The sequence below is a fragment of the Opisthocomus hoazin genome, chromosome 8 (genome assembly GCF_030867145.1).
Source record: "Opisthocomus hoazin isolate bOpiHoa1 chromosome 8, bOpiHoa1.hap1, whole genome shotgun sequence".
Lineage (NCBI taxonomy): Eukaryota > Metazoa > Chordata > Aves > Opisthocomiformes > Opisthocomidae > Opisthocomus > Opisthocomus hoazin.
Window position 1 is genome coordinate 11,749,507 of NC_134421.1, and position 24,685 is coordinate 11,774,191.

Below are 24,685 nucleotides of genomic sequence, written 5' to 3' on the forward strand. Positions count from 1 at the left end.
GTTTTAAAGGAACTTAACCCTCCCATATTTTTTTTTCATGCAATGTTGTTTATTTCAAGAAATCATGCAATATAAACAAGATTTCATTTCAGCTGGCTGTTATAACATAGCTTCGTACAGAAGTTTGATTTGTAAGTTAAGAGAAAGGAAGGGGGAGAGGAGAAAGTCATCTTGAAATAAAATGTGTTATGTGGATAACATCATCCAAACCAATCAAACCGTTCCTGCTTAACACAGGAAAATTAAGCAAACTGACTCCTAGCCAGCTTTAAAGGAATAAACGTCACAGAGCTATAACCAACAAAACGTTAACAAATTCAGTAATGCAGAACTGAGTAACACAATATTATTACTTGCTGGTAGTAAGATGGAGAACGTACAGTGGTTTTTTGGTTTGGTTGTTTGTTGTTTTTTTTTAAATAGCGCATTAAATCTCTGGAGCATGAGAGGTGCTACACACATGTACCACCAAGCTCGGTTCTCGCCGAGCATCAGGATAAACAACTGAAGGCAAACCGGGGATATTTGCATCCCCACACGTCATTATCAAGTTGTGCTAAATATTCCTCGCACCGCCCCACCACCAAGTCTCCTGACAAAACCAAACCAACTTCCTGCAAAACTTTATTATCTTCTTCCAGCAAAACAGCAGGACTGTCACGTGAACTTGCTCGTTTCAAGCATACACACGCACGCTCCAGGAGTGTCACATGCCAGGTGTGAAACAGAAGCACAAGAAAACCACCAACATAAAATCTGTAACTGCCTCTGTTATAGAGGACTTCAGACTGATTTCAAGCATACAGGAAAATTACTTATGAAAATGTGCAGGCTAGATTACAATACATTCTTTACTTTGCAAATGTGCTTTTAAAAATATGAAAGATACTGCACATGAAAGTCAATCTAGGTACTTGCACATAATACAGACAGGTTAAAAAAACCAAACAAACAAGAAACCTTTTGGTCACCAAAAGTCTGTTTACCTGACAATCATGGTAGGAAGCAAGTGATATCCCAAAATGAAGAATACCAAATGCTATATATTTTAGTAATTATATGCTTTTAAAACCAGAGCCTTTAATAACTAAAATTTGAAAAACATTCATCATATTATGCCTTCTAAAATGGCTGGGGTGGGAAACACCAGTTAAAAAAAAAAGTTTCCTCTGGATGCAGAGAAAGGAAAGCATCCTTCTTTAAAAACAACTATATAGCAGTTCCATAAAGTGCCTGTTTGAGGAAACACATCAACAGATGTTCTCCTTGTGCAAAATCGACATTTTTCAGCTCTAATCTTTGGAACGTATATGCTACCCAGAGTTTATATTCGTGCATTGCCTGTCATTTCAGTATAAATTACTGAAAACATCCGTTTCAGTAAAACTTCTAATCTGCACCGTCAAAATTATTTTGATAGATGCAAACTGTCCACCACCCCCAATTCAGCTTTGAGGGCCTGAGCTAAAAAGAATGTCATCAGAAAACACTGGTCTTCTCATTTCTTCATTTGTCTTTCAACTCCTTTGCCCACTGTGCGTGTTTACTTTTGACTGTAAAAGTCCGTTACTGAAGGCTATATGAAATACATTCTTCTCCTAGGAAACAGCAAAACCACATCGCATGCCACTGTAAGACACTGTTAAAATTTTAAAAAGCAGCATTCAGGATTAATCTAAAGCCTGACAGAGATCTGTCTCCACTTTGAAATGCAAAATGCAAGACCTCTTCAAACAGCTTTATTTTCAGAGAGCAGATGTTCGAAGTGTTTTGAAGCTTAAACAGAAAGGTACCTGAAAGCTAACAAAAGGAAGCTGAAGCAGCCCAAGTTACTGGCACTTTCTGTTTTAGGCTCAGGTCCACTTAGAGCCAGCACAGACGTTACCAGAATAGAAACAGTACAGACAGAAGCAAAAGCCCACCAGCCTGAGCCCGTCAGCGCTGCAATCTCCGCAGAGGCACGCCAACACCACGCAGCAGTCAGTCCCCTTACAGATAAGGCTCTGGCTATGGCAGCAAGGAAAGTTAAAAATGCATGCACCATCCCTCTCAGTCTCACCACGCATTGGTTTCTAACTGCCTATCGCTGATTTACTAATACTGGACTTAGGCGTTCCAGTGCCAAGACCCATTACAGGCTCCAGCTGGAGTTCTGATCAGGGCCAGAGCAGAGAGAGTATAGGTATTTCTTTGTAAACCACAAGGCTGCAGATCAAAACTTTCAATGAACAGATAAACAAAAACAGCCACCCCAGAACACCACCAGCCCTTTCCCTCCCTCCCAGCCCACTACTATTTTGGCAGGCCATCATCTCTTCTGTGTGTAAAAGGAGTTTACACATCTCTGAGCAGGACCGGAGAAAATGGGCACAATGCTCACGAGAACAAGTATCAGTTATGTCAAAATCAAGATAACAGATTCCAAGTGACTTAAATAAAACACATGTACATTAAAAAAAGAAACTCAGCGTATTTGCTGGTTTTAGAGAGAACAAGCTTATTTGATCTGAACCGTCTCCTGCAGAAAAGGTATTCTGAATGTACCAGTGCACAGCTGGTCTGACCAGCCAGGAAGTTCATGCTGCAAAGGAGTCCTTCTTGGATAAAACGTGTAATCAGGCTCATAGTTCAAGAGACAACTCAATGATGCCATGTAGATATCTGCAAATCTAGAGAGACGTCTTAGGAAATAAGTTGGATTCTCATCAGTTCTGAATAAGCTTCCAAACTGTGCGTTGAAGAGATTCCTGTTCATCTCCCTGTCCCCACAAAAAGAAGAAAACAAAGAGAACGAGGTGAACATACCTGCACCAGCTAGCATCCAGAATCTGAAGCAAGCAGTTCCTAAAATCTGTTCTGTGCATTATCATTATTATATCAATCACAGCAGTAAACAAACAGAAGAGCTTCACACTTCTTCCACTAAAACCAGCGATAAGTTGCTTCTGACTTCAGAAACATGACATCTCAAGCTTTTGCTTCTAGAGACTGTGAAAGACAACTTTTGCCTTCCTCCAAATCCTAATGACACTCACTTGGACTTTTAAAAAAAAAAAAAAAAAAAAACTTCTGTTACTAGTCACTGCCAAGTATCATTCCCACTTCATTTACTTCCACTTGTCTGGGGAAGGCTGCTGGTGGTACAGCTGCTGGCCTTGCCAACTGTGCACTTCACACACCCTGCAGTTAGGGATTGCTCCTTCACGACAATAGATTTGAGGAGTTTTAGCCCTATTACCTATCTCTGATGAGTCCACTGCTAAATCCAATCTAGTGCAGTGCCCAATGTCTGCATATTCTAAGATTTATGGTATGTAATCTGAAGAAATAATCTAAAAAAAAGAAAATGAAGAAGTGACTAAGTTTTGATACAGAAACACATTTTTAAATCATGCAGAAGCTAAGCTGTGTAATCAATGGCAATAGTCATAGCTGAACACAGAGGGACAGGAGAACTAAGATGAGAAGGAAAAGTATTCCATCTGATGTTACCCTTTCATGCAGAAAACTAACATCTGTTCCAAATGAGGGGAACAGGGAAAAGGCATTCATGTGCTCAAAGGGTCAGAAGGGAGAAGAGCTCCACGGGTAGAATACTGCTTTACACAGACAATTTTAGAAGGTCTGTAACTACCAGGAAATATAAATCAGCAACGGATAGAAATTCTGAAGAAACCTGTAGAAGATATCACACAGAACACTTGGCTACCAGGAAGCATATTGCAAATTCTTCATCTCCCATGACTCACCTCATTTCCTTTCTTTCCTTCTTCCATTCTTCTAAAATCATTTGTGAATCAGGATCACGGTGGACCTGGAATGTAAAGTATGGATGACAGGTAACTAAGGATGCCCTCATAAATGAGCCTTTCCATTAAAAAACCCTTGTCAGCCAACAAGACAAGAGCAACACTTCAGAGATCAGCATACAGAAGTTACCCACACGCATTTTGAACAACTGAAAGCAGGAATCAATCCAGGCTGACAATGGCAGGAAGGGATTTTTGGTACCAAAATTCTGGTAAAACTCTTACTAACTAGCCACACAAATAACTGCATTTATTTATCTACAAACTGGTGAACTCTAATGAGACAGAAAGTACTTGCAACATAAATGTCCAGCATTTAGAAACTTGCCTGGATCCCTTCTGCTACACAGAGCTGATTACACACATACAGAACAAACCTGCATGTGTTCCAGTAATCCTGTCAAGGTTTGCAGCCAGGTCATGGTTTGAATGTACTTCTCTGTGTTCATGATTTTAATCTCTGATCGTAACTCTGGAATAATTGCACCAGTGCGCCAGCCATGCTTCAGGGTCAAATCCTATTTACCAAAAAGAATTACAAAATAAAAGTATTAGTCTTAAAAAGAGCGACTTAAAAGAACTGAAGAATATGACCATTGTTTATCCCAAAGGGGCACTAACTGAATTGCTTCTTAAGTATAAGCAGAAATCTTAAATAGTGGGATTTAACTGTGCCAACAGGCAACAGATTTTAATTTCAAAGTAAGCTTCAAATCCCACATTTTTAAAGACAAAGAACACATAAGCACTTGCAAATAAGCAGCAATTCATTAGGTTTAAAACAAACAGTAGGAAATTTCCTGCAGTAGATGAGACCTCTGCTGCTCTGAGAAGTATCTGGAGGAAGCCATGTGATGGGTTCGTGGTATTTACCCACACACTCAGCTGACAGCAGGGTCGTACCAGGACCCCCAGCTATTGCAGCTCCTCCTGACAAGTACAGGATGAGGCAGCTGCCACCTGTGCTCTCTCCTCCCTTGCGCCAGAGAAGAACGGAGCTGTCGCCTCCTTCCGTTGGCCCTCAGCCTTCTGAAGCATCCAAACTTACTTACCTCCTTAAAAGCAAACTAGGGCAAAAACATTAATATCTGCTGCTGCTGAAACATGTCACCACAACTTGGCAGTGGAAAGTCACATCCAGCCATTCACACACAATCAGTTACACAAGAGTTCAGTGGTGCTCGCTTACTCTAAAGTAACAGTTAACAGCACATTTGTTCCTCAAATAGTAAGAAAACGCCTGGATAGTGGGGCTACAAACCATAGCAAGATCTCAGGAAGAAAGTTAGTTTACTATTAGCGACAGGAAGATTGCCTCCTGCCATTCAAAACACAAGTTCATTCAGCTCTTCTTACACTTGGTAGTAAATGTCATCCAGATCAGCCACATCCTGCACATTTGGATATCTGCGTTTACTCTGTTACATCTGACGCAATCAGTATCTGGATCAGGAATACAAACTCACACATTCCTGAGCACAGTTTGTAAACAAGTTAAATGCTACAAACCAGAAAAGTAGCATGGCTTAATTATCAACTCAAATTTTGTTGTATTTAGGAATCTCAAATGAGTGTGTGTTACCTTGAATCACTGGGAAGGAAAACTGACAAAAAGCCTCATCTTTTATCCTACTTTCTGAAAGTAAACTACTTACTGCCAAGTCGCTGTAGATGTGATCACCAAAGTAGAGAACCTTAGACCCCCTCCAGCCAGTAAGCTTCAGAAATTCGTATAAGTTACCCTGCGGAAACAATGACACATACACTGTAGCAGCACACAACTGGCACCTTCACAGACACGAAAAAGGAATTTAGTACACCCCTAAAAATATTTTCATATCAAGAATCTTGTCCTCAGTTTAATACATTACAAATTCCAAATTTTACAGGCAACTTCAGTAATACTATCACTTCAAGAGGCAAGTAAACTGCAGACAGACAATACCAACAATGAATTTGTACCACTTAAAAAAATATGTACTTTTTAGAAGCGTTTATGATATCTAAAGCAGCTTGGGATTCTAGGAAATAGGTACTGAATTTTAACTGAGTTTACTGAAAGCATACCTGTTTGTAAATCTGACCTTTCTGCAGCTTGTGAATTTTGTCCCAGAGCAACACTCCCCTTTCATTTACCTTCCGAAATGGTCTAGAATAGAATTACAGACAATTATTACATTGCTGTACAAAATCTGTCACTTTTTCAGAGGAAAATAAAACGTTAATATTAAAAATATTCATCTTTCAGAGTGAAAACATGCTGTCTAGCATCTGAACATTTTGTAGCAGACAAAGAGCAAAGCTTCAAAGCTTCAGCTTTAGCCAGTGAAATGCAACGCATCTGTCCAGCACATCTATGACATTTTTCCCAGAGTTGGAGAACTAAAGCAGGGATCCTGGACAGAGGGGAAGAAACAGTGTGAACTGTCTGCCATTAAGAAGGAGAGAAAAGAATACAAAAGAAGATGTGTAAAAATCTTGCCCATTACATTATTTTCTACAACTCAATAACTGAAATAGAAGGTGGAAGACAGAAGGCAAGATGTACAGCAAAGTTTTTTAAACTTGCATGAAAAAAAGTAAAGGAAAAAAGAAATCCCACCTCTCTATCTCACTTTCAAATCATCGTAAGCATAAAGGAACAGGTCTTTTCCAAGTGCAAGAGTAGTGCACATGCATTACAAATGTTTTTACTTAATTGAACAACTAGTCCAAATACTCCAGCCTGTCAGCCAGTCTGCCCTTTACATATCATGTATGGCTAAAAAAAACAGCAGCAATGAAAGACATTTCCAGATGAGGGGCTGATTCTGAAAGGCATCAAAATTTCTCATGTTTGTTAGGAAAGGAACACACTTCAACATACAAGCTAAAGTATTAAAAACAGCTTCTGTGACCCTAATTCAGTCCAGCAGAACTGTAATAGCTCTGGAACTTTCTTAGGTAAGAAATGGTAAATATTTGGAATTCAGAACTGAGCATTGCTGCATTCTGTAATGACCTTAACAAGGATTTCATCAAATGTGATTTCATTTTACCTTACATGCAATTAAAATATTTCATAGCACACTCTACAGCCTTCTATGGAATAAGCTGCTTGAATCGTTCTTTACTGACCAAATACCCACCTTCGCTTATCATTGAAAAAGTTTGGCTTTTCAGCCTGTACAATGACCACGTCAAAGAGATCCCTCCAGTCCTTGCCAACTATGAACTTCATGCCTTTGTCCCTAAAAAGGACAGAGGGATATTAACAGTGAAGTGTAACAGAAGTTCAGGTATCTGTGCAATATAATGAATCACGTGCAAGAATCTCACTCTCCCCCATCCTTCAAAAATGTACAGTTGAACAGCAAACAACTATTCCCTTACACGAAGCTGCTGGGACTGTTTGTGATGAGAAACATCTTCTTGCCATGATCAGCCAGCTTTGCTAACACCGCACGAGTTTGTTCAGCATAGCAGATGTATTTTTCTGTGAGGATTGGGGGAAAATACGGTATTAATTGAAAAAGTTTTTCACCAGAATTTTCTCTGCATTCAACAAAGGGTTCAGAACATGATAGGTTATACTTAACAAAGGCACCTTAGACAAGTGGAAATAACTCTTTCAAGCTTTAAAATTTAGAATTTGTAATCTTAAATAAGGAAGCCAAAATCATTACACTATCATTACACTATCAGTGAGAAAAGCTTTGATAGATAACCTCATTAGTACTTACCAATATCTGCTTCAATTGCTCTGTACATGATTCCTTTGATGTGGACATCCCTGATTGAATCCTGTCAGGAAAACAACAGAGCACTAAAGAACTTAAAAATATTTTCAACTGTAAAAACCATGCTCACTGCATAGCAGGAGTAATTTGTTTTTAAAACAATTCCTTTCTCTGAATTACATTTTCAACTTTACAGAAATGCCATGTGATGTTCATCATGCATATTTCACCACCAGACAAAGAGTAAGCCTGCCCTCTAAGAAGCTAGCTTCATATTTTTGGGAAGTATAAAACTGTGTAGCACAGGGGCTCTGTCACATAACAGCTCTGAAAGGGAGCTCAGCAGGGTGAAGTGGGGTGAAAGCTCTCTGCAGAAGCAGAGTCACCACAGATTTCCAACAACCTTTGAAGCAGAACACATTCCTTTCCCCTTGCAAAAGAAACCCCAAAAGCATTAAGTCAGACAGATTTTAGATTATGATCATTCCCAAATGCCTGGTTATTTAAAAAATAAATTTACAAACAGATGAAAGGAGCTAAATGCTTAAGCAAAGTACCCGTAAGCTGCTCCGAAGGCATTTCGCAGCTCTCCTGAGCCAGCTCTGCACCAAACCGCTTTTTCAGTTCAGTGGTACTGTGATTTTGGTACTTACATAGGGTATGCCCTAAAAATCCTCAAAAAAATTCCACTATGGGGCTTCCAAAATGTTGGTAATGCTAAGCAGTACAGAAGTTTCTATGAATATTTCAGCAGAAACCATAAAAACTAGCCTTCTGGCTCTATGTAACCATAGGCAGAAGGGAAAAATACTCTTGAGGTCAAAAGTTTATTGAAACCTATCTGATCTACTTCAGAAAGTGAGAAGTTCAACATTCAGGTGCACCACATATGCTGAACAACTAGACAAGCTTAGTACGTATCAACAAGGGGCCAGGAAAAGGTTTTGGATGGAAAGCTTGTGCAGACAAATACCATCAACTTGGGTATGACCTCTTCTGTTCTTAAATAACCATGACATAATTTTATGTCCTCTGCAGGATACATCCTGAGGAATCCAGAGGGTCAAATTACTCTATTCCCTATTACTAGATTTCTCTGGAGGAGGAAGTGAGGAAAACAGGCAAAATAGATATGCCAAAAGCAAGAGGCAGCAAATGATCATATACTAGCAAAGATACAGAGGCCGTACAACTGAAAGCTCCAAACTGGTATTCCATATAGTCTCTTACAATTGCTGCTAGTGAGAAACAAATACCACAGATATACAATCTGTGGTACAATAACAATCAGAAGAAGCTTTATTGAAGCTTTATTTATTATCCACCCCTCAAACCTACAAAAAGAACAACAGCCCCAGAACGTCAGATTTAAAACAAATTTCACATTATTCTATGTTTCTTTTCAAAGGTCTACCATCATTTTACTTATGTTTTTACGGTTGTATAGCAATAATTACTCTGTACAAAACCTAAAGTTGAGGTATTTCACTGCAGCTGACACAACAGGTTGAAGCTTCCTGAAGCACTCACAGAAAAGACACACAAATGTAGAGGTTTGCCTAAATCTTCAAAGCTAGTACCTTGACATCTTTGTACAGATGAACAGGTTCATAGTCTATGTTGTTTTTCAGAAAATACTCATTCACACAAGATAGGAGTGTCATCTCTGGCAAGGAAAATATATCCATGAATTGCTTCATTGTATTTCCTTGTGAGCTCTACAGGAGTGGGAAGAAAAAAGAAGAAAAAGAGGTTAGGCATTTCTCAAATTAGAATATTTTAATTCATTCAGTATAAACACTTCAGCTTACCTGCAGATAATCAGCTTTTGCCATCACTGTTCACATTGCTTTAGATTCTTTTTGAACTAAAAGACTTTCAATGAAGTAACTCCAACAATAGCGTTGGCTTTAAGAATTAATCATAATTCATTACTCTTAAGAGAGGTATTTTAACTCGTAAACACACAAAAGACAGTGGTCCGCTTAAAGTTAAGAGAAGGACTTAAGAGGCCTTCACTGGAACTCTGCACTTCTGTAAATAAGAAGCACTGGGTATTGTGATGGGGGCTGGAGGTTTTGTTTGGTTTGTTTTTTGATTTTTTTTTTCTGTTTTTTTAGGGGAGGGGCTGCTTTTTAATAAGTGGATTAGGACTGCAAAACAATTTACCTCCTTGAAAAGAGATAATAAAAAGTTGTAAGAATCTACAATAACTCATGCAGGAACAGAAGAAAATATTTCTAGTCTGCAAAAGCTGTAACTACAGTTAAGTTTCACGAAAGCAGAGAAACTCATTATACAAGGGCAAATACAAACCAAATACTTCTCAAGAAGAGGAGGGGTAAAGCAACCAGACTTCTTTGCTCAAGGCAAAAAACTGGTCAAGATCCCAGAAACACAGAATACTTGAGGTTGGCAGGGACCTCTGGAGGTCATCTTGTCCAACCCCCTGCTCAACCATGGCCACCTTGTGCCACTTGCCCAGGACCATGTCCAGATGGCTTTCAAATGTCTCAAAGGATGGAGACTCCATAACCTCTGCGGGCAACCAACCTGCGCTAGTGCTCAGTCACCCCCACAGTAAAGTGTTTCCTGTAGTTCAGAGGAAATCTGTGTTTCTGTTTGTGTCCATGGCCTCTTGTTCTGCCACTGTCCTTTCCAAGATCAAAGAAAGCATAGACCTGCAGAGACCAAGATATCCCACAGGGAATGCTAGGCCAATGTTCAGAACTGCCGCAGAGACCAGATTTGGGAATTCTAAGTTCAGCTCCTTAAAATAAGAACAAGTGTGAGAACAACGAATTGCTCCACAGCAAAAAGAATAGCCTTTCATGCCAACATGGAATTAACACCCATAAATAGGAGGGGTAAAATAAACCTGTTTTTCACTAAGAAGACAGCATCATTCTTCATTTGCAAAAGAGGAAGGAACCAACCAGCAAGCAGATCAACTTTCCCCACAGAGTCAAACCCTGAACTTAAAAGCTTTACCTTTTATCATTCATCTTTTGTCAAGCCCTGTTCCTGTCACTATGCTCGCTTGTATGCAAGGGATGCCTCCATGTATTTACTTGCTGCTACCTCAGCCAAGCCATCACACCACCGGGAAGAAGTACACAGCTGGGGTAAGGCACCAGGTATGGTTCACTCCCCAGCCTTTATCAGATCTGCTGTGCAATACTGAGCAAGTCACTTTTTTTTTTTTTATGTTCTGCTTCTCTGTCTGTATGACTGGGCAAGGGAACAGTGAAAGAAGAAACTACAGTGAGTGGGAGAAAGGAAATATTTTTGTCACTTTAGAGGGCAAACTTCACATCTGGCACTGTAAGTCAATCACGTATCGAGAAAATATAACTGGTAGCAAGAATAGGAACAAAATGCAAACACCACTACCCCCACCCTGAGAAAAAAAAAAATATCATTTTTAAAGAGCAGTTTGTGGTTTTACCTTTCCATAAAAGTCACTCATTTGTTCTAAAGGGACATGGGAACCATCATACATTGCAATGACTTCTTCATCTGGGACAACACTGAGGCCTCTGGAAAACAACATTAGCTTTAGTTCAAAAGTCAGATTAAAATTTTCAAGTCACTACCAAATGAAAGATTAACACTTAGATCCGCAGCTTATTAAAATACTAATAAAGTCATAGGAACTCTTTGGTCTGTAAGTTAAAACAGCATCTTTCCTTACAGAACAAGTAACACTTTAACAGGCTGACGCACACATTCCAATTTTAAGTCCTTTTTGCTTTCTTACGGGAAAACAGCTAATTAGCCTCCACTGAAACTATGCCTCAAGGGTTTTAAGAAATAGTTAGAGCTTCCAGTTTCTTAACACAAAGTAATTCTTCACTCCGTTTCATACAGCACTGATGATGTGATAGTGTTTAAAACAGATTATTCTGCAGCATGACCTTGAAGATTCAAGGAAAACACACACAACTTTTAACTAAATGAGAATTTATTTTAAACTGTATCAACAGTTCAGATTCCCAAAATTTAAGATTACTTCAAGGATTGTTGACAAGTAATTAAACAAACTGGAAAGGAGGAGACATCTCTCACCAGAGTTTCTATATCAACTAATAAGAGATTAAATGCTTTGGTTTTTTCAGTTTTGAATGTTTACAGTATTAAGCATCTTGCACTAAAGCATCTGAAACACTGCTGCAGGCATGCAAACATCCTCACCAGAGGACACAGAAGTGTTGAGGTTTTACTTCAGACTAAAGAACACAAATGAAAAGCAGATCATCTGGTCCCTTCAGGTTTTTTGCAGCCTTGTAAGACTGTTGATTTCAGTGCCTCCTTTTCTTGGTCTTATCCAGAAGTGAGGCATTAAAAAATAAATTAATTAATAAGCCTAGTATTTTCGGTGTTTAGCATCCACGCCAGCTTTGCCGCAGCAGGGCATGATACATGAACTTCCTCAGGGCTGCTATGGTAGCAGAGTCCCATGTTAACTGGGTCCTTTACTGCACCTCTGAGTGCTACAGCAACTCGTACACAGCTCTGTGCTACTGCTGGTAGGACTCCAGCATTCAAGTTCATGTTGTGCACAGACAGGGCAGATAATAACTTGGATTTGTAACACACAGAGTTCGGCGTCACCCGCTCCACAGCAGTAGCTTAAACACAAAGAAACGCAACCAAAATGTTCAACATGTACCAAGTCATACAACCAGAACTGAGGACTGACTCCTCTTCTAGTCTGCAGGCAGCTATGGCAAATGGTACTCAAGTACTGCTAAAGAAAGCGCTTGTGGATCAGAAGCTACTTAAGCACAAATCGAGAGGACAACAGACATACAAGCAATCCACAGAGGAAAGACGACTGTAGGCAAAGCTGTAGAACAGCTTTACCAGATGACCTAGAGTCTTGACACAGTTCTCAGTCCAGCTGTATACCTACAGCATTTATTTTATTCCACTGACGGCACGGACAGACGGCACCAAAAGCATCACCGTTCACCTACAGCAGGGCTCCCGTTGGTGCTCTCAGACATGTGCATCGTCAGAGGGATACCGGAATCACTGACACCTCTCAGTGCAGGTGAGGCTGTGTGCTTGGACAAGTCCTGCTACTTTCAGAGGTGTAACTGACTTACACACGTACAGAACACACAGAAGATTAAAACCAAGAACTACAGATATGCAGCAACTGACAGCAAAGCTCAGCGTTGGTACAGAAGAGAAAGGTAACCTTATTTTAAACAAAATTATGAGAAAGTATTGAGTGAAATGGTAGCGTCCACTGTCTCCCTCACACACACTCACAAGTACCTAGCAGTCTGTCCAGTATTACTTTGGGTGACATGGAGAACAAGGGACACCAGCTCTTCACCAAATCTCAACACCTCTTTAGAGCTTTCTTGCCCGGTCATGGTCCGCTGGCTTTGGATGTGCCTTTTGTACCAGGAGTTGACAGCAACTGTAATCTTCTGCCTCTTCATTTTGTCCCACTCTGTATCATAGGGCAACACTGCTCATGGACCCACCACCCATTCATTATCTCGCCCAGGTCACTATGCAGTTCCAGTCATACCACTGTTCTTCCTGACATCTTTCAAAGCCCTCAGCCTCTTTTTTGCTCCCCCCACCCCCACATGGGTATTTGGAGAAACAGCATGCAGATGTGCTGATATCTTGACGACCAACTGATCCAGGCACCACCAACACTAGCCACCCTTTTTTCTGTTCTAGCAACACTTTTTCTGGTGCTCTCACATGTGGCGCCCAGTGACAGGACAAGGGGCAATGGGCACAAACTGAAGCACAGGAAGTTCCGTCTGAACACGAGGAAGAACTTCTTCCCTCTGAGGGTAACTGAGCACTGGAACAGGCTGCCCAGGGAGGCTGTGGAGTCTCCTTCTCTGGAGATATTCAAGATCCGCCTGGACAAGGTCCTGTGCAGCCTGCTCTGGGTGACCCTGCTTCGGCAGGGGGGTTGGACTCGATGACCCACAGAGGTCCCTTCCAACCCCGAACATTCTGTGATTCTGTGATACCAATCATAATACTTCTACAACATATCTCTACAGATATATGTATTTTTTTATTATTTCACCTAGCCTTTAATCTAGCAAACTTTTCACAGTGAAAAATGTGAAAATGTGACAGGCTTTTTAAATTAATCTTACAACCAGCACCCTTCATACTGAGTTCTCTGGTTCCCTCCTAGCCCTGCATAAACAATTCCTCCAAAAACCACAGGAATGGGTTTTGTCAGCTGAAACATACAATAATTATTGTACATCAGCATGTATAAAACACACAAATAAATCGTGCAAAGTTTCACTCAGACTCCGATAATACACACAGAATGCATTGGTTTGGCAGCTTTAGAGAGCTACTATGTTGACAGTATGAGCCTAAGGCTGGACCATGCCACCTTGTTTCCACTTCCATTTTCCTTCCCTTCCTCTCCCAAAGGGCACCTTGGACTAAGTCATAAAGGAACAGACCAACGACTACGGCTGAATCATCTACCTAGCTGCCCGATTAGCCAACAAAAAGAAGTAACGAGCACATTAACATCATTGCGTACTACCATATACAGTCCCCCATAGTAAATCACCTCAAGGTCGTGTTATCTTTTCATAAAATTGTGGAATGGTTTGGGTCAGAAAGGACTTTCAAGAGTTCAAAACCCCTGCCACACGCAGGGACACCTTCCACTTTTGGCCCCAAATGAAAACTTTTTGTCCAATGCCATTAAGAAAGGTGCTCAGGCTTGTTGTTTAATTTAAAATCTGGTACCAAGCATGGCGCTCACATCAGTCAAACGTGTACTGCTTCATTACAGCAAACTGAGCCGGACTAAAAACTGCTGTCAAAAAGATCCCACGCAGTGTGCCTGTATCATGTAACGAAGCACAGCACAGATACTGCCAGTTCTACTCCAGTTCAGTAAACTCCAGCAGTGTCAGGCTGTGCAGACGCAAAGCAGTTGTTCTCCATTCTGCAAGTCCGATGCAGCTCACGTGTCCAAACTTAAAAGCTCTGTGCAAACACAGCAAGGCCTCTCAAGCGCCTCTACAAGCACACCAAAGCCACGCTAACAGGCTCTGTGACAATCCTTCACATAGAAAGCAACAGCGGAGAAGTCATCAGTGTATTTTTAGCTGTCTTTCAGCACAATTTAACAGCCGGAAACGAAGTGAGTCAGCACTATGTGACCAACCGGCTTGCCAACTTCCCCAGCTCTGACCCGGGCAAGCCGCTGTACTGTATCAGTCACTAAACGCGTGCGCGAGCCTGGGTGTACACACAGAGGTGCAAAGAAAACCCCTTCCAGTAAGGCTGCAACGTTCATTCATATCTGTGCTTGTCAGGGCACGGTTCCCGATATGAACCTAAGATGTACACTAACAAGTGCAACTAAGATTCAAAAAACAAAAGTACACATTTTTATTATAAATAGGAAATAATTTTACCGACCTGTAAACTGTCCCCAGCTGAATATAATGAAAAGCATCAATCTTCATTAATAATGCCTTGAAGGGGAGGAAAAAAAATATCAGTTATTATCAACTATTTGACATGAAATTATAAAAATCAAAACAATTTTATCTATAACCTTTCTGTCTCAAGAACCCCCGAGTACCTTCACTTCAACTGCCTTCATAGCTTCCAAAGTACTTTTATCAATGACTTTTATCTAGGGCTTGCCAAATCTCCAAGGAAACGTTGTCCAGTGACCTGAGCTAAGTCATGACAAAATAACTTTTTCTACTACCAGACGCCTGCTCAGGTTCATTCAGTTGCGCTCTTAAGTTGTCATCCTCTCCCCACCCACCATTAAGAGCAAAACACCCAAAACATTTCAGACTTCAGAGCTATTAAAAAAAAAAGAGAGAAAGAATCAAGCTTGCTACGAAACAGAAAAATATGAAACAAAATCCTTACACATCAACACAGAGCGAACAAAGTTGGAAGACTTAAAAGCCCTCTTTATTTTCTCTGGCTAGGTTCTCAGCACTGCATAACTCATCACAAAGTTATTTATACGTACCCGGTGCACATCATAATGAAGTCCTCTGATTGCAAAATTTGGATCATAGTCATATTTTCTTATTTCTGCAGGATACTAAGAAGAGGGAGCAATTGTTTTATTTTAAATCCGTAACAGAAAAAGATTTTTAAAAGTTTCCACAGAATTTTAAAAGCCCAAGTTTTCTGTCCTTCTCATTTTCACCAGTCATTAAAAGACTTTTGCTAGGTTGGTGAGATTTGCAAGAACATACGTACAGTGCAAGACAAGTCAAATATTCTTCCAAAATGCAAGATCAATGTTTTAAATCTAAGCCAGGCACGGTACCTAAAGCTGGACAGCAAGGTACTCTGTAGCAATCACCTTTAACCATTAGCCTCTTGTTCAAAAAGTTATTTCAATATATGCACCTTTGAAAACAAACTAAATTTTATTAACTTATTAAAAAGTAATAGCTGAGTTACTTTGCATTTTGAAGTGTCGTCAAGAAACAGATGCAGTTTCCATCTTAACCTTCTAGCTAGAAACCCAAGAACATGCCCTGATTTAGAGATACCTGAAGTCTACTGCTCACTTCTATTGAAAGAAAAATCAATACGACATCATCTATATTAACAGGAGCAAAAAAAGTCTCTGGCATTTCCAAGAAAGAAGCAGAGCTATGTGTTTTGACTTACTAAGTGTGGATAATACTCCTGATCTTTGATTGTCATGTTTCAAATGTAGACCCCAGAGGTGTTTAAAGATACAGTGTACCACAAATAAACACCGATGGGAAGGAAAGAAGAAGAGAATTCACAACCGCTAACGTTACCTGGAGGGGCCAGGCTCCCCTAACAGGGGTCTCCCCCAAGGTACAGCGTGTTACAAAGATCAGATTCTGAAACAAAGTTAGACTTTCAACACCACAGGGGTGACTCACTTCAGGAGAACACCACAGTGACCCAACTGTACTTACCCTGGACACCATTTGTAACACCTTGCTGTTCAGAGATGGATGTGAATTAAATGTCTGTGTCACGTATTCTTCCCTCAGGTTGTGTATAGATAGCATAGGTAGCTCACACCACCCATTAGAGGGTTTTCTTACATTTTTTCAGCACAAGCCCACTTTCAGTCAATTGTAATTTTGTCCTGCTTTAAGCATGGGTCAGCCGTGACAAAAAACTACATCAGATGTGTGCCTTTGGCTAAGGGTTTTGTTCATTTGTTTTCAAAAGGTAAAATGTCTCAGTCATTTCTGACAAGGCCTGAGAAAACTACCATTTCTTTGGATTAACCAACTGAAAGGTGATCCTTCATTTTCCTCCCACAGGCTACAGCAGTCTTAGAACTTGACAAATGCAACTCAAGCACATTCTCCACTTTCTCAACAACAAGGATATATGGCTAATTTACAGGCCTTTCGGGGAAAAAAGTAGATTATACAGCTTCAAGAGAGGCTTTAGCTACTCTTACAAAAAAAAAAAATACAAAAGTCGCAATTTCTCCACACAGTTTTTAGTCCATGCTGAAGAGGACCTGCTCTACAACCACTGTAGATTGTGCTTGTACTGAGCACAGGCATCTACAGTTACAGAAAATAGTCCTTCCTCCTAACTTCTGAACTATCCTCCCTACCACCACTTCCAGGAAAAAACGGGGAAGGCTACTCATCGAATGAAGCACAGCATCAAATGCCTACAGATGCGCTGGGAAGATGTATAGATTTGGCCAGGGAACATGAAGCACTACAAGAGACATGGGAAAACATCAGGGGATGATACCAAATGTGATTAATTAAAACCGACAGTGTACTGCACATGCCTCAAAGCAGCCACATCAAGCACGAACAAGGAAATTTGTTTCTGACTTTTTCAAATTCCTGCATGCTTGATTTTCCTAATTTAACTTACTTTACCAGAAGGCTGTCTTTCTGCATGCATGCCAGTACATATGAGAAAAACATTGAGCCTGTCTTGGCACACAAATCAAAGTCTCCTTACCAGTCAAACAAAATAATGATAAAAATTGCACTGTTTGCTTATCCCGCTCTTGGTAGGGATAGATATATCTGGACTGAAACAGCAGTCCAGATAAGGTGGCGCAAAGCCCATACATTAGGAAAGAAACCAACCCAGGCGCGGGAGTTTATGCTCAACACCTGCTGCCACCTCCAAGATTAGCATTACATTGATGTTTATTGTCTTGGACACACTTCAAAATTCCTTGCTTTCTACACTGTATTTTGCAATTTCTGATGAATTACCTTACATTGCCATGACCAAAATTGGCCATCTTTTAGGTTGGCTGTGACAGTCACAATGGGCAATACTATCTAGAAGTTTTTTCTAACATCAAAGTCGAGAAAAACGTTTACAGTATAAGCAGCTACAGAGATAGCATTAATAAAACCCATTGTCCCCCAGTAAATTCCAACTGGAGAGGATATATTTCAGTAAGTTGTCTCAAAAAGTAATCAGAGGTTCATCTCCTAGAACTCAAGATATTTTAATCGAGACAAACCGAATTCATTCAAACAGCAAAGACAGAGCACTATTTTAATTACTGTCTACAAGAATTAGTCTTAACTCCTATGGTCATGTCGATTTTTGCAAGAACTGGGTAGCTTTAATAAAGTGTATTCACACACTCTACAGAAATTACTACCAAGACATGACAAAATCTTTGGGGGATCAAGTTGTGTATGCTTGTAGTGCCCATGAAGTTTTGTTTGTTCTTCCAGGGATATTTATAGATGTTTATATATAGCTCCTAACCTTTAGATTCAAATACGAAAGCAGAATAACACCACCCATTCAGATTTAGGTTGTACAAAACAAAACAGCAGTTTTATTAATAGTCTATGGACCTTTTGTCTTTTATTTTCTTGCAAGTCCTGCAGTTCAATAAACTTCACCTCTTTCAGTCCACGTTCTTTTTCCCTGCAATACCTTCAGTTTTCAAAGTCACCCGTTTCCCCCCGGCTTTCCGACACACAGTAACTTCTCTCACCCCCGAACCATACAACAACCAGCTCCAAGATGCTTGGATGTCAGCTGGTCACCGATGCAAACACCCTGCATGGCAACAGGGCAGCGCTCCCTCTTAGGGGACTACTGAGCAGAACAGTCACTTGGGTCTCTCTTCTCTGCAGCCTCCGACCACAGGGTCACTGCACACGCTGCCCCTTCACCTAACTGAGCTGAAACGCCGGGCGCGTACAGAGCAACTCGCGAGCACACAGAGCAATCCAGCACCTCATAAGAAGTCAGGCTAAAAATATTCCAAATGGAAATTAAATCACTGCACTCACAGCAACGCATACAACAGAGTAATGGTAACTTTTAGTCTTCTTATCTATTAGGGTGACTCCAACAACTGACAATCTGGAAAGAAGAAAAACCACCCCACCACCACCAAACTAAAAAGTAAAACAAATAAAACACTATTCCTTAATGGTTGTCAGACTGCACTCTGCTCAAAACTGCAGCTGAGACTAAACCAGGACTTCTGTGGTTCATATGTAGCTGTTGTACAACATGCATAAGGGAGCCCCAAGCTACGACTAAGGCATGAAAAGATGAGTTATGCCACTCTCAGTTAGAAATTACTTATTATACTCTTTATTCATAAGTCTATTGTTATTCTATTAGTTTTACTTACCCGATGCTCATTTATAAGAAGATCTCGAGCGGCATTGAAGATCAGCGTGTGCAGATGTTTAGAATAAAAGACCAATGTGTAGTCATAATCAAACCCGTAAATTTCAATGTCTGACAGGCTCATTTCGTTGTTTGAAAAAATAGCATCCGGATTCAGCATGTTACTCATAATCGAAGGAACCAACTCTGGGAACAAGGGAGAGAGAAAAAAAAAGTTACACCAGCCTTGTAGTTTTATTTAAATAAATACCCAGAAATCCATTAGCAATTTCTAAATACAGATAAATAATGATGGAAACTACCAAACTCATTCACATTAACCAGCTAATCCTTAACAATCTGATGCTGTTGAAAATGCTGTCCCTAACTCATCTTGGTGACCCACAGTTTTAATTCGCAGCACACTTTTCTCTGTACAGTTCAAGTAGGAGAGAAGATGCATTGCAGCATCTTAGTCATCAGAGAATCCCAGACTCCATATATATAATTTTTTTGCTAACTTCATTTACACATTTATTTCTGCTTTTGATAATGAACTTTGGAGTTGTGAGGAGGACATTATTATTCTGGGAGCCCTGTCTTCTCCTCCCTTTATTTGGTCCAGCTTGCCCCAGAAGCAGAACTGACATTATTTTAATCTGACGTTGCTTTAATTTATTTTGCTTCACCATTTCAAGGTTACCACATTACTCAATGTCAACTCAAATAAGTAAACTTTAAGTGATTGTTATAATTCCCAAACAACAATTACATGCACATTGCTATGTTTATTAACCTTCCAGTAAATAAGGAAACCAGAAATATCCTGCTTATTATTCTCTACACACAAGCACCTAGTGTGTGTAAATCAATTCCATTTTTAAGGGTATATTTCTCCTGGTATTTGTTTCAAAAGTATACTGAAAAGTTAAGACTACTTACATAGAGCCACAACATACTAACATTAAACAATTTTAGGACTAGATATCCTGTCTATAGTTCCATGCCTTATGTAGTTTTGTTATTTCATATTATGCTAGTTTCCACAGTTGCGCAATATGTGCACTCGACCTGAATCATCTTCTAGTCTATTACAGGACCAACACCAACGTCAGTATTAAGGATGTTTGTATTTCTTGTTTAGAAACTTGGAAAAGCAATGTTAGGAAGCTAAATGCTACCCTCCCAAAAGCATAAAACATGTTTTCCTTCCTTTCCTTCCCATATATTATCTTTATAATACAGTCTTCCCCACTAGTCGAAAAAAGCAGAGCTTTCATCTTAAATTTGTGCTTAGAAGGGTGAGTTTAAATGGAACATGCTTGCTTTGGTTACTCTCTACATTAAGTCTAGAAGGAATTGGTCAAGCTTCTCTAAACACCTTCAGCTCTGAGGACAGATACACTACGTGACCCATCACAGGAGAAAACCATTTCAGCAAGGCAGGTAGGCATGGGGGCTCCAGATCTGTTAGAAAGCTAGTGCCCCATTTTGAGAACTCTGGAAAACTCATAGAAAGGGAAATAACATTTACAAAAGCAATGCCTTCGACTGCTGCACACGCGACGGGCAGCTACAGTAAGAAACTTACACAGCTGCCCAATAACAGATGGCAATCTGAAACCATTCAACTTTATCAGATGCAGATACCCAAGAGAAAGAACAGCAATTTGCCCAAGTTTAATCTCAAGTTTCAAATAAAGTCTAGCATCTCCTTCACCAAGAAAAGACCCCAGGAGTTCCCCATGCTTAAGCTGACATGAAAAGCTGTATCTTTCATTTCACGGGATTTAACAACATAAGCCTCAACCAAAACATTAGCTCCTACTGTCCCCAGCCACTGCTCACAGAAATACAGTAGATAAGCGTTATGCTCAGTTGAGGTAACAAAATACTCCAATGCAATATGACCCGCTGCTACTAAGGCAAATACTCTACAAAAAGGGCCACGAATCACTTAATTAACTTGAAGTCATAACCAAAGTTTTGAGAAAACTTCTGAAGTCACGTTACAACATCCATTTCTACATTCTAGCTCAGGTATTTTTTCAATTGTCAACTGTGCAGTCTGGTGAGCCAACATTTTTTTTAAATAAAGACATTTCACAAAAGAAAACAAACCACAACCTGAAAAACCCTTGACGAGTGCCTGCCTGAAATCCGACAGCAGAAACACTTTGTTGCTGTGAGACATTTTGGCCGGCAGACAGCATCCCAAGCGCTATAAACCTTGGGCCAAAAATCCGGACAGTTTTGTCATCTTAATGCTGTCACAAGGTGAAACGTCACACACTTGGAGCCACTGGGTGACTTAGGCTGTAATAAAATCTTCTGAATTACTCTAGAAGCATTTGCCTCATCTTCCGCCAACCCACACCCACTCATTGCGTCTTCACACTACCCTACGCTCTAACCTCAGCTGTGAAGTATTATTTGGGTGTGGTTTCAAAGAAAAAGTTAATCCCACAAACAGGAAAAGAAAAAAAAAAAGATTCAAAATAAAAGGCATTTACTCTCTTTTTCCTATGCTTTATCTCACTCTCCAAAGTCCGTCGCATTCTTCCGAGATCTCTACCACGGCACCCGTGAAACCCTGCCACTACTTTCTGTCTGCAAACGCTACCTCTGCATGCAGCACAGCGAAGCCCCAGGTCGCACTCAGGACTCTTCAGTGTAAGATAAGTCCATACTTACTTTTTTTGTTTGTGGTTTTTTTTAAAGGGCAGAAGATGCAAGACTAAAACACCATCCATTGCCGTGACAGGACACGCTTTCCCACTGTGGAACACACGCTGCCTTTTCCTCTTTCGGCTCTGTCAGGAGATGCCACACTGGAGCACCTCGGCGATGCTCTTCCCACCAGAGCACGGGCAGAAGCCAGCAGGCTTCAAGCAAGCGTTTGGCCCTGAAATTTCTGCCTCAGCTTGCTGAAGACCAGGGCTCCCCGGAGCCAGGCGGGTACCGTTCGCATTTCACCCTGCCTTCAACGCTCCACCGCGTTAACGGGAAAACGGGCAACACGAAGTCACCTAAAACTTGGCAGCGTTTTAACTTTTTGGAAGAGCAGCCTCTTGCAGAAAGCCCCTCAAACAGCCGACCAGCTCCCCGGTTTTCGTTTCGCATTCTCTTCTCTCCGCTCGACGCACCTCCACCGCTACCCGCCGTGCCCGGCCCCGGCCCCGGCCCCTCCTCAGAGCGGGGCAGCCGCCCCCGCCACGGCAGCGCTCCCAGTCTGGCACTGGGAGAGCACCCGCAACGGCGGCTTCGGGCCGGCCCGCCGGGTCGGGCGCGCAGGGCTGGCACGGCCCCCCCCAGCCCGCCAGGCTGCCGCGGCGGCTCCCGCCCGCTTCGCCGTCCCCGCTCTCCCAGCCGCAGCCCGGCGCCCCACCCCGCCGCTCACCCTTTGTGACTCTCTTGGCCTCCTTGTATCGCGACCACAGGTAGCTCTTCATGTCGGGAGGCGGCTGCGGCCGCTGCTGCGGGGCCACGGTGCAGCAGGGAGCGGCTCCCGCGGCGGGCAGGGCCCGGCCCCGCCGCCCGCCCGCCCTCGCCCACCCCGCCGCCAGCAGGGACCGCGCAGCCACCGCTGCCATGCTCCGCGCCGCCGCTCGGCTCGGCTCAGCCCCGCCGCGCCGCCGCTGCCTGAAGTCACTTCCCCGGGCCCCGCCCCGGGGCCGCGCCCAGGCGGGAGGCGGGGCCCGGCCCGGCCCGGCAGGTAGCGCCCGAGCGCTGAGGCCTGGCCCGCAGGGGAGCAGCTTTCAGAGGAGCTGGCCCCGGGCGGGGCGGAGCGGGGGTGGCCGCGGCCCTCGGCTCTGCCGTCCCGACGGGGGACAGCGGCGCTCCCCCCGCCCGCAGCCGCCGGCAGCACGGCCGCAGCCCGCGCCGGAGGGTCACCGCTGGGTGCAAGGGCAAGGGCGGCTGCGTGGGGATGGCGGCTCCTCCTGGGGCCTCTCGCTGTGCGGGAGCTCTTGGGGGTTTTTGGTTTCGTTTAACGAAGAATGACGCCCACCTTATTTTTACAGGCAAAACCACGGCAAACAAAGAAAAACAATCAGGCCTTGGCTGTCAAAGTGTCTGTCAGCGGGGAGCTGTGTGCTCGACCCTTCCCACCACGGCTGAGCTCGTGACTGGCATCGCAACTGCCACTGCCAGGAGCCTGATACCCTGCGGACTGCGCAGAGTTGGTTACCTGGGGACACCAGATACAGCCTTCATCAGGGTCCCTGCGCTATAATTTACATTACATTGTAATTTCATTACTGCAGTACGTGACTCTGGTGTGCATTACTACGAATCCACCATGATAAATTCTGGGAACAAGGGGTGGACAGGATGGTCACTATTTAGCAAACAGACAAGGCAAGAGGAAAGACAATTTCGTAGAGAATTTCTGATCTGGTACTTGCTTTCCCTGATCTTTCTAGTCAGAGATTTTCACAGAACTCTCTCACTGCAACACCCTGGGGCAGAGAAAATGAAAACTCCCATTTACCTTTCAGCATCAGACTTGCCATGTACAACCAGAAAAAAAAAAAATTTAAGTCACCTATGAAATTAGGAGACTCAGTGAAAGTCATTCTGAATTCATAGCATAGTTCTAAGGTATTGTAGGTTTTCTTTTCACCCCAACTCCTAATTAATCACTCACCTTCAACAAAGCAAAAATGCATTAGAACCGGATGGCTTTTTCACTCCAACCCATAGGCTAATTAATCCCATTAATAGAAAAAGGCACATTGTTGTTCTCCTGAACACAGCCCAGCCTGGTCTCCGAGTCCCAAGACTATAAATATTGCGAGCAATGACCACACAGGTAGGTGACGCAGTCTCAAGGAACAGTTACACAAACTGCTCTGAATAATACAAGCAGGAGCAGTGACGGAGAAGCCATTTCCAACAGTCAGTGGAGGTGTTGCTGTTCTGGCATAAGCAGTAAGAGAATACTGCAGAGCCAGGGATTTATGTTCCCTTACTGTGAGATCAGTGTTAAGGTCAGAAAACTTCTCTGCTAAAAGTCTGGAAAAAGATAATACAGTGCTTTATAGCACTGTCACTCACTCACCCCTCGAAGGCTGAAGGCTTTCAACTTTCACATTCATTTATTTTTTATACTATCAAAGCAGACTGATGGTACTTCTCTCTCTGCAAGCGTGTGCAAGACAGGGCCTCGAATGTGAAAACCACTGTTGCGGGTAGGAACCCCTGGTTTTGCTGCAGTCTGTAGTTAGCTCCCCAGACAGCTGGGACGAACCTGGAAGAAGAGATGCGTGCCCGAGTGTCTAGTCCCAGTGCTTTCAAAGATCACCCTCCCCGCATTTCAGACAACGTGCTTTTGTAATGCTAGCATATGCTTGATGTGTGTGATACAAATAAAAAGAAAAGTTGTTTCCTTTATGTAATTCTGTTAGCTAGAACAACTTTCATGGGGGGTTTTTGCTTCTATACGAAGACCCATTAGGCCAGCGGATTATTGACACAACTCAAAGTAATCCTTAAGTGTTAGCAGCGAGACTAGAGACAGAACGAAAAACATGAGGT

At 42.1% G+C, this 24,685-nt stretch overlaps 1 protein-coding gene across 2 annotated transcripts; it reads right to left on the minus strand.

Moving 5' to 3' along the window:
• Positions 1-27: 27 nt before the first annotated feature.
• Positions 28-24,398, minus strand: NT5DC3 (5'-nucleotidase domain containing 3). Of its 2 annotated transcripts, none has more exons than XM_075427888.1 (14): positions 24,210-24,398; positions 19,170-19,354; positions 15,546-15,620; positions 14,972-15,027; positions 10,977-11,067; positions 9,109-9,246; positions 7,532-7,592; positions 7,182-7,284; positions 6,938-7,039; positions 5,877-5,958; positions 5,465-5,551; positions 4,187-4,327; positions 3,750-3,814; positions 28-2,759 (listed from the first exon to the last, which is right to left on the minus strand). In XM_075427888.1, exons 1-14 carry the CDS (start codon positions 24,244-24,246, stop codon positions 2,498-2,500), a joined length of 1,485 nt encoding a protein of 494 aa, XP_075284003.1. In that variant the 5' UTR covers positions 24,247-24,398; the 3' UTR covers positions 28-2,497. The 2 variants fall into 2 exon arrangements, with proteins under 2 accessions (XP_075284003.1, XP_075284004.1); XM_075427889.1 differs by lacking the exon at positions 24,210-24,398 and adding an exon at positions 22,548-22,627.
• Between the last annotated feature and the right edge of the window lie 287 nt (positions 24,399-24,685).

Excerpts from the sequence above, each read along its gene's own strand:
- NT5DC3 (XM_075427889.1), bottom strand. The coding sequence starts at position 22,599 with ATGAAGAGCTACCTGTGGTCGCGATACAAGGAGGCCAAGAGAGTCACA. Across the intron at positions 9,247-10,976 it reads TGAGTGACTTTTATGGAAAG|AGCTCACAAGGAAATACAAT; the intron begins GTAAAACCACAA and ends CCACTCCTGTAG. Across the intron at positions 2,760-3,749 it reads AAGGAAAGAAAGGAAATGAG|GGAGATGAACAGGAATCTCT; the intron begins GTGAGTCATGGG and ends TTGTGGGGACAG.